Source organism: Camellia sinensis, chromosome 14 (genome assembly GCF_055761805.1).
Source record: "Camellia sinensis isolate YWXY chromosome 14, ASM5576180v1, whole genome shotgun sequence".
In the NCBI taxonomy this organism is placed as follows: Eukaryota; Viridiplantae; Streptophyta; class Magnoliopsida; order Ericales; family Theaceae; genus Camellia; species Camellia sinensis.
The window spans coordinates 136,191,567-136,201,321 of NC_138974.1; the positions used below are offsets into that span (position 1 = coordinate 136,191,567).

General features: G+C 45.7%; 1 protein-coding gene across 1 annotated transcript; it reads right to left on the reverse strand.

Moving 5' to 3' along the window:
• Nucleotides 1–6,367: 6,367 nt before the first annotated feature.
• LOC145807324 (uncharacterized) lies at nucleotides 6,368–7,768 on the reverse strand. The gene is made up of 3 exons (XM_082905305.1): nucleotides 7,314–7,768; nucleotides 6,960–7,149; nucleotides 6,368–6,895 (listed from the first exon to the last, which is right to left on the reverse strand). Exons 1-3 carry the CDS (start codon nucleotides 7,766–7,768, stop codon nucleotides 6,368–6,370), a joined length of 1,173 nt encoding a protein of 390 aa, XP_082761431.1.
• Nucleotides 7,769–9,755: the final 1,987 nt, after the last annotated feature.

Consider the following 9,755-nt stretch of genomic DNA (forward strand, 5'->3'; position numbering starts at 1 on the left):
ATCTACCTCAGGCCGAATTGAAACATCTTCTTTAGAAGACAACATTTTCACCGATCGAGGAGACCTACCCGGCACAAATACTGAGAACATGGCTAGAGAATTGCTCACACAGATGGCTAGAAGGAAAAATGCCGAAAAGATGGCAGCCCGAAAGAGGGTCGAAACTGCTAGATCAGTACCCCACCATCTGTTCCTGTTGAGGAAGTGAAGCGAGAAACTGTTGTGGTCGACTCGGTCATTGAACAACAATCGGGTGATTTAGGCGTCAAACAAATGGGGGAGAAACGCCCCACTGAGATAGAGGTCGAGTTTTCCAAAGAGTTAACCGATAAATAGCCTCAAATAGAAGAGTCTCAAGACTTGGCAACGCCGTTTATCAACCAACCTAGAATGAAGAATGCGTCGGTTTCTGCCGATGCGTCGGCTATGAAAGATCCCGTCGTGGCCATAAGCGTGGCTTCGTCGATTTCTTTGCCGATGGACAAGGCTGCGTTCCGTACAGAACAGGACATGGTTTCAATTTCATTAGCTGCGCAGTCGGCGATATTGGTACGTAGTTGGCAAACTCCATACTTCGTTTCTTTTGTATGCCGACTAACTTGCCCATGTTTTGTTTCAGGCGGTGGGTAGAATCGCAGAAATCGGCCGCCGTCACTATGACGTCGTCGAGCAAATTGGCATACTTAAAGCCGAGATTGAAATTGAAAAGGGGAAAACTAAAGAGGCGCTAGCCGAGTTGGCAGTGGCATCTTTAGAGCCGAGTCTGAGGCTAAAAATATGGAAGATGAGCGAGCAAGGGCCAACGCTGAAGAAGAAAAGGCCAGACGCGTTGATTTACTCTTGGTGGCCGCCGAGAAGAGGGTGAATATGAGTGATGATGCGCTCAAGTTGGCCAAAGAGGCGATCTCAAAGCTAGAGGCCGATTTGAAAGAATCAAAGAAGGCGAAAGAACTCGCCGACTCAGAGATTTCCAAGGCGTTCGATGCCGGAGAGAATGCAGCCATGGAGAAGTACGTGAAGGAGGTATTGAAGTTTGAGAACCGAGGCTTCAAACACGGTTGGCTTAAAGCCCTGGCGGTCGCTAATGTGACATTGGAGCAACTGATTGCATCTGTGCAACTGGAGGTTGAGCCGTTGGAGTCTGACTCTGAAGAATAAATAATGTTAGTGTAATTTTGCTTTATGTTAGGTATCTTCTGTATGTAGTTTTAGTAGGTTTTTGCTCATTTTGTTTACAATTCATTCGTAAGGCAATTTTCATGTATAAAGTGACGATTGTTTGTATTCAGTTTATTAATGAAAATTGCCCTTTTGTCTTTATTTTGTATTTGCTAATTTAAATTAGTGGCTAAATAGGACAATGTAGCGTAATTCGACACTAAATCTACCCTTGCCCCATTTGGACATATCGTTCCAAAGCCAAATAAAACATATAGCCCAACGCTAGGCTCGTCAGGCCAAGTAGGGTAGTATATCATGGTTCGGCTATATCATAAGTTGTCGAATAGATTCATACATCTGCCCTTGCCCCATTTGGACATGTCGTTCTAGAGCTAAATAAAACATATGCCCAACGCCAAGTTCATCTGGCCAAGTGGGGTAGCGTATCGTGATTCGGCTATATCATAAGTTACTGAATAGATTCGTATATCTGCCTTTGCCCTATTTGGACATGTCGTTCCAGAGCCGAATAAAACATATTGCCCAACGCCAAGCTCATCTGGCCAAGTGGGGCAGTGTATCGTGATTTGGCTATATCATAAGTTGCCGAATAGATTCGTATATCTACCCTTACCCCATTTGGACATGTCATTCCAAAGCTGACTACAAACGCAGGGTTAGCTATGGGGCACATCGGAAATGGTGCATCCGTAATTAATGAATGAGGTATCTAGTATTTAAGGGTCCCACGCATCGTGGAACAGATCTGGTACAAATGATGAAGGAGTAGTTGATAATTTGAGAACGAACAGAAACTTGAGTGTGGATGGTGGTCGTGAGCGGGCCCATAGATGTCTCAGAGATTATTTTTCAACAATAAAAAAGAAAGAAGGAGCTTAGTGGAGCTAAATGCTGGAATGCATCGTGCTACTAGGGGCAAAGCTTAGAGAATAGGAAACGTGATAGTAGAGGGGAGAGAGAGGCGTCGGTCACCCAACGTTAGAGTAGGTCTCCCAGAAGAGTTGAAGTAGCAAAGTCCCTCCAGAAATGGGGTGTAGCAACGAGGGGGCTCGAAGATCGCGAGTGGGCATGCCACTGCACGAAGTGAGCCGAGCAAACCGCCGTGCCCGCTGAGCTTTTCGGTCTTTATTGGGAACAAACCAATGACTGAAATGGACTTAATAGCCCATGATCCTAACGTGGCGGTGGAATTCATGCGGCAAATATTCCCGCCAGAGGTGTAGCAGTCGCTTGTCGGCCGAGGTGATTACAAGGTTTTCGGGGAAGGTACACATAGGGTGATTCGAGGACTTTACAGTGCGTATGAAGTCGACATGCGCCTGCACGCGGCGTAAAGAGAGCTCAAGCAAAAGGACGAGCGCATTCGGGATTTGGAACGCCGCGCAGAGAAGGCAGAGAGTGAGGTAAAAAAGGCCAAGGCAGTTGAGACACAGTCGACGTGTGCCACAAATCTGGTTGTCACGGACAGAGTCAACCAGCGCTTGTTGGATCATGCTATGGCCATAAGGAAACGACAAACATGTTCGCCAAAGAAGCTATCAAAATTTGGTCCTATGAAGAAGGCTTTTTTGATAGCCGAAAATCGGCATTGAAAAGACTAAGGAAAAATTGGCAGAAGACGTTTGTCGATGCGAGAACTGCAGTTTCAAGCACGGATAGGTTAGGGCTTTACGAGCAGCGGGCATCGACTCGGCATCTCTGTTATACAAAGAGTACAAGTTTCCCTTCGAGGCTTTTAATACTGAGAAGACAGACGACGAAGAGGAAGGCGCTGAACCGAAGAAAGCCTAAATATTGTACTTTACATTCTAGTAGGACTCATGTACTGGCAGGAGGAGGTCACATTAGTTGAAATAAATATTCATTGTTCTTGTGTCTTATCAATCAGTGCATTTTTGTGTTCCAATGCTATTCTATTGTCCTTAGCTTGTATCTTTTAAACCGTGTGTTTATTAGCTCTCGTAAATTGACTGCTCTGTTTAGGCAATGTATTTATTTGAAAAACCCTTTCAGCTGTGAACATGCACGAAGGGCGCTCCGAATCCGGAGTCTTATTTACGGCCAATCGTAATATCCACGAAGGGCGCTCCGAATTCAGAGGCTTATTCAGCCCAAACGTGAACATGCACGAAGGGTGCTCCGAATCTGGAGTCTTGTGGCCAATCGTGATATCCACGAAGGGCGCTCCGAATTCGGAGGCTTATTCGGTCCAAATGTGAACATGCATGAAGGGCGCTCTAAATCCGAAGTCTTGTGGTCAACCGTGATATCCACGAAGGGCACTTCGAATTCAGATATTTGGCCCAAACGTGAACATGCACGAAGGGCACTCCGAATCTGGAGTTTTATGCCCAATCGTGATATCCACAAAAGGCGCTCTGAATTCGGAGGCTTATTCGCCCCAAACGTAAACATGCACAAAGGGCGCTCTGAATTCGGAGTCTTGCGGCCAATCGTGATATCCATGAAAGGCGCTCCGAATTCGGAGGCTTATTCGGTCCAAACGTGAACATACACAAAAGGCGCTCCGAATCTGGAGTCTTATTTATTATTTAACCATTTTTGACGAGACGGCTATAAAAAAGGCATATTGCATTGCGAAATATGTAGATGCGTACATGTTAGCATAGCAGCAAAAATCAAAAACGAACTGGCATGTCGTACAAGTTGGCTTGATGATAAAATTTACGCAAGTGGGTTGAATTCTAGGGGCGTGGTGAACTTCTGCCAACCATGTCTAAAAGTTGATACGCCCCCACTCCGGCAATCGAATCAATCTGGTAAGGACCATCCCAGTTGGGGTCCAGTTTACTGTCTGCCGGATTCTTAGTAGTATGATGCACTTTCTTGAGGACCAGTTCTCCAGGTGTATAACGACGCAATTGCACACGCTAGTTATACGACTTGGCGAGCTGCTGCTGATATCGCGCCATGCACGCAAGAGCACGATCTCGGCGCTCTTCAATCAAAGTCAGATCTAAGGCTAACATCATGTCATTACGCACCGTGTCAAAAACCTTGGATTTTAGTGTGGGCAAGCCGATTTCAAGAGGGATAATAGCCTGTGTCCCAAAGCACAAAGCGAATGGCGTTTCTCTAGTAGACTGCCTCAGAGTGGTGTGATGATCTCACAGTACGCTGGGCAACTCTTCAACCCATTTGCCCTTGGCCTTCTCCAATCGTTTCTTGATGCCGTCTAGGATCACTTTTTTGGAAGCCTCAGCCTGACCGTTGCTTTGCGGGTACGCCGACGAAGAAAAGTAAGGCCAGATACCTTATGTATTACATAACTCCCGATAGACGCCACAATCGAATTGGGTACCGTTGTCGGATACAAGTGCTCTCAGTATGCCGAATTGAGTTATAATGTTTTTCCATACAAAGCGTTTAACATCGACATCTCGAATATGTGTTAATGCCTCTGCTTCGACCCACTGTGTAAAATAGTCTGTTACAAAGATCAGGAATCGTTTGTTTCCCGGAGCCCGCAGTAATGGTCCGACGATGTCAAGTCTCCATTAAGCAAACGGCCAAGGACTAGTAATGGAATTTAATTCTTCTGCAGACAGATGAGTTAATGGGAAAACTTTTGGCATTGTTCGCATTTCTTCACGTAGTTCTCAGCATTAGTACACATGGTCGGCCAATAATACCCCTGTGTTATGGCTCGGTGGGCCAATGAGTGTCCTCCAGAGTAGGCACCGTAAGTACCTTCATGTATTTCGGCCAAGAATTCCTTAACCTTGTCTGGATGAACACATTCAAGATACAGCCCAGAGAGATATTTTTTGTAAAGATTTCCCTGGTGATCCAGATAATAACACAGGGATTTATTCCGTAATTTGTGGGCTTCTTTCTTATCAGTTAGGAGTTGTTCTGAGGAAAGAAATACGGCGATAGGGTCCATCCAACTCGGTCTTGGCTCAATGATGTTAATCCGAACTGGTTCAGAAGAGATGATGCTCGGCTCTGGAATAAACCCTACTTCGATTATTCGTTTGACTTCTGATTTAATAGCGGAAGCTAGGCAAGCAAGGGCATCCGCATCCGTGTTCTGATCCCGGGTTATCTGATTCAATTCATGGTGGTCGAATTCTGTGAGCAAGGAATTTTCCATTTTCATGTAGGCTGCCATACGATCATTTTTAGCCGCATATTCCCCTTTCAACTAGTTGATGACTAACTTTGAGTCACAGAAAACATGTAACCGCCGTGCGCCAAGATGAAGTGCATTACGAAGGCCAGTTAGCAATGCTTCATATTCGGCCTCGTTATTTGATGCATCGAAGCCCAGTTTGATTGCCTGCTTGATTATTGCCCATTCGGGGCTCATGATTACTATGCGTACCCCACTGCCAGGTTGGTTGGATGATCTGTCAATACACATTTTCCAAATGTCTCCAACATATATTTGCTAGTCGGGTTTAGGTTAAAGGTGGGCTTGATCGGACTTGAAGTCAGCATGGCATCTCGTGAACTCGGCTACAAAGTCGGCGAGCACCTGCCCCTTAGTGGCCGTTTTGGGCAAGAACTAGATATCATACTAGCCGAGTTCCAAAGCCCATTTAGAGACTCGCCCTGATGCTTCCGCACTACAGAGCATTAATCAGAGAAGATAGTCCGTTAATACCCCTATGGTATGAGCCTGAAAATAATGCATCAACTTTCTTGCAGCCACTACGAGAGCAAGGATGAGCTTTTCCAGTGGTAAGTATCATGTTTAGGCATCGACCATTGCCTTGCTTACATAGCAAATTGGTTGCTGCTCTCCGAGTTCTTCCTTTAGTAACACGGCGTTAACCGCCCGGTCGGATATTGCTGGATATAAGATGAGCGGATCGCCTGGCGATGGGGTTGCCAAGAGTGGCGCTGAACGGAGATAAATTTTCAAGCTGTCCAGCGCGGCCTTGCACTCGAGGGTTCATTGGAATGCTTTATCGAGCCGAAGTGTATGAAAAAATGGTCAACAGCGATCTGAGGAACGGTAGATAAACCTATTGAGGGCAGCGGCCATTCCCATCAACTTTTGAACTTCTTTGACCGACTAGAGGGAGCCGAGTTCTAGAATTTCTGTGATCTGCCTCGGGTTGGCCTCTATTCTGTGATGGTTGACAATATAGCTTAGAAACTTGCCAAATCCGATGTCGAATGCACATTTTGAGGCGTTCAGTTTCATCTTGTACTTTCAGATGACGCCAAAGGTCTCTGATAAATTTACTAGATGGGCATGCTTTTCCTTGGATTTCACCACCATGTCATCGATGTATACTTCCATGGTGCGGCCGAGTTGTTCTGTAAACATAGTGGTAACTAGCCTCTGGTAGGTTGCCCCCACATTCTTCAGCCCGAAGGGCATGACCTCGTAGCAATAGGTTCCCCTTGGGGTAAGGAATGCGGTCTTTTTCTGATCCTCCGGATGTATGGAAATTTGGAGATAACCCCTGTAGGCATCCAAGAAGCTCATGCGTTGATGATATGCCGTTGCGTCTACAAGTTGGTCGATTCTGGAAAGAGAAAAACAATCCTTAGGACAAGCTTTGTTCAAATCCGTGAAATCCACACAGATGCGCCAAGATCCATTCTTATTTTTTATAACCACGGTATTAGACAACCACGTGGGATAAGTTACTTCATGAATTGCCCCAGCATCAAGCAACCTGTCAACTTCATCAACAGCGACCGATGCATGCTCCGCGACTGAATGCCGACTTTTCTGAAATGATTGGTTTGAATTTTGGATCAACGTTTAAACGATGCTGGGCCACGTCTGGATTTACCCCCAGCATTTCATATGGTGTCCTTGCAAACACGTCGAGATTGCCGAGTAAGAAGGAAACCAACTCACGTCTGTCAACTTCATTCAGGGAAGTGCCGATCATGAAGAATTTGTCAGGGCTCCCATTGATTTCGATCCAATCAAAGTCTTCAGTTGCTTTCTCGCTGGGGATTTTCCTAATGTCCTCGAGACTTTCTCAATTTGGTACTTCAATCGAATTCACTTCCAGTTTCTTTGGCCTTTTTGCAACAACAATAAAATGGCATGCCTGTGCCAATTTCTGAGAGCCCCGAATTTGCTCAATGCCATATTCAGTTGGAAAGCGGAGTAGATGATGGTAGGTGCTTAGCACAACTTGCATAGCGTGCAACCAGGTCCTTCCATGATAAGATTGTATGGCGACGGGAGTTTAACAACCAGAAATTCCACGTCGACTGATTTGGTACCCGCCCATACTGGTAATATGATCCTATCCAAGGGATACTCGGGATTGACGTTGAAGCCGAACAATGGGTAATTGGCTGGTAACAGATCTGAATCAATGAAGCCGAGTTTAATGAATGTCTTATAATACATTATTTCTGAGGTGCTTCCTTGATCGATGATAACACGTTTGACTGTGAGTCGGTTCACGCGTAGTTTGATGACGAGGGGATCAACATGAGGGAGAGTTACTCCATCTAGATCGGTGTCGTCGAAGCTGATCTTGCCAGTTTCATGGAGCCGTTTGGCTGGGGTAATCGGCTTGGATAGGCTAGGTTGCAACTGAATTGTATGTACTTGGGCTGACGACGGTAGGCTGTATATCATGTGAATTACACTGAGTAGAGGTGAATCCGGCCGTAGAGTTACCGTTTTCGGTGGATTGTTCTTTCAGATATGTTGTGCCAGCCAACCGTCTTGCACTAATTCCTTCAGGTGGTCTTTCAGTGTATAACAGCTGTCAATGTCGTGACCATAGTCCTTGTGATATTCGCAAGGCCTATCCCTTCTCCTAGTACTAGGGGGGCCCCATCATCTTGGACGCCCACTTAAAGAATGCAAGATGCTGAACTTTGGGTAGGATCTTACTAATCGGCTCCGCCAATTCTATATACTTCTTGTCTGAACGTCTGCTGCGCCGGCTATCCATTTGATACTGTTCGTTCAAATGGTGCGAACATTACCCTTTTGATCGGCGAGGTCACACCAGTTGTCTCGTTTAGCCTAAGTCCTAGGTTCAGGGCTCCTTGGTGGCACGGGGCTTATCGGCTGAACCAGGCCAGACGAAACTGATTTAGCGACTTTTTGTCCAATCTTGACCCGCAGGGCATCGTCTTCCACCTTATAGTAATCCTCAGCTTTTTTCATTAATGCCCAAACTGTTTTGAGAGGTCGTCTGGTCAACAAACTGCTGAGAGGACTATCGGGATGTAACCCCATCTTAAAGGCGGTATGGCCATGGAATCATTGCAAGCATCGTCCACCAAGTTGAAACACTCCTAATAGCGCGCCGAATACTCACGGAGGGTTTTTCTGGTTTAATCTGCATCGCCCAAAGAGAGTCGGCTTGCTTTGACTGAACTTCGTTAGTGATGAATCTTGCCCTGGGGAATTTTAGAGCTGATGAAAGCTTCTTATGGACGTCGGCTTCAGTTTATAGTACCATCTGACTACCAACGATCCTAAGCTACTTGGAAACATTCGGCACATGAGAGCTTCATCATTAGCATGCAACGTCATTGCTTGTTTGTAGTGACGAATGTGATCTGTGGGGTCTGATTTTCCGTCATATAGGGTGAATGTCGGTGCTTTGAACTTTTTAGGTAACACAGCTCTTGTAATACGTCGTACGAAAAGGTTGTGCCTATCTTCTTCATCTGAACCATCACTTCCTTTCCCTCGCCTGTGCCATACATACGGACTTCCTTTGGATGAGCTCGATACACCAACTCGCCCCTTCTTTCTGGGTTAATGAGATGGCGAGTCGAAATCATTACCACTATCATGTTTCCGAAGTCGATGTCATCGATTATCCTTCTTTTTTCTAGGGATCGACCCTGGTCATGATGTGCGACCTGTTGGGATTTGGCTAACTCCAAGGCCAATCCCTTACGTAAGTGCTCGTTCTCAGCCATCATATCTTCCAGATGCTGTTCGTTTCGTTTTTCTTGATCCATGATCGTTTACACAGTCTTCTGCACAGAAGTTGAGGGTGAGGTTTGAGCTACTAGGTCGAAATTCAGGGCCCTTCGTGTGGTGATATTCTCCAGTCCAAGCATGTTTCTTGGAGTAATGTCATCTCTTTGTGTAACATCGTCAACAACTATCGAAGTATCATCTGTCACGCCTGCCATGGACGCACTTGAGTATTCCCACAGACGGCGCCAATTGTGGTAAAGTGGTTTGGAAATACTCATGGATCTAGTTAAACGCTCTTGATCCTCTAATTGCTACCTGAAAATAGGATAAACACTCCAATCGGGGGTACAAGAATTAGCACTCCGACCGACAAGTCAGTATCCTCTCAAATTTACTTCTATCTCAAGTTATCTTTTTTGTTTTCACATACCTCTCTTTGGCTGACATTCCTCATTTTCTATATTGTGTCTGGGCCTAAGGGTCGGGCTCACTCTTGACCTTGCACATAATTATTTAGTCGGCTTTCCAATTGAGTGTTAGCTCCTGTTCGGCTCCTTATATGGCTGATTTGTATACTCGGCTTCATGAGCCCCTGGTCAAGGCCGAATTGTCTTCAGCTTGATGTCTCAACTGGATGGCTTGGCCTTTCTTCATTGATTCAATTCGTCCTCCATAG

Bases quoted from the DNA above. Each gene is read 5' to 3' on its own strand.
- LOC145807324 (XM_082905305.1), bottom strand. From the start codon at position 7,768: ATGATATACAGCCTACCGTCGTCAGCCCAAGTACATACAATTCAGTTG. The intron at 7,150-7,313 runs GTTGTGCTAAGC...AAATTGAGAAAG, and splicing joins CCTGGTTGCACGCTATGCAA to TCTCGAGGACATTAGGAAAA. The intron at 6,896-6,959 runs GTAAATCCAGAC...CAATCATTTCAG, and splicing joins CACCATATGAAATGCTGGGG to AAAAGTCGGCATTCAGTCGC.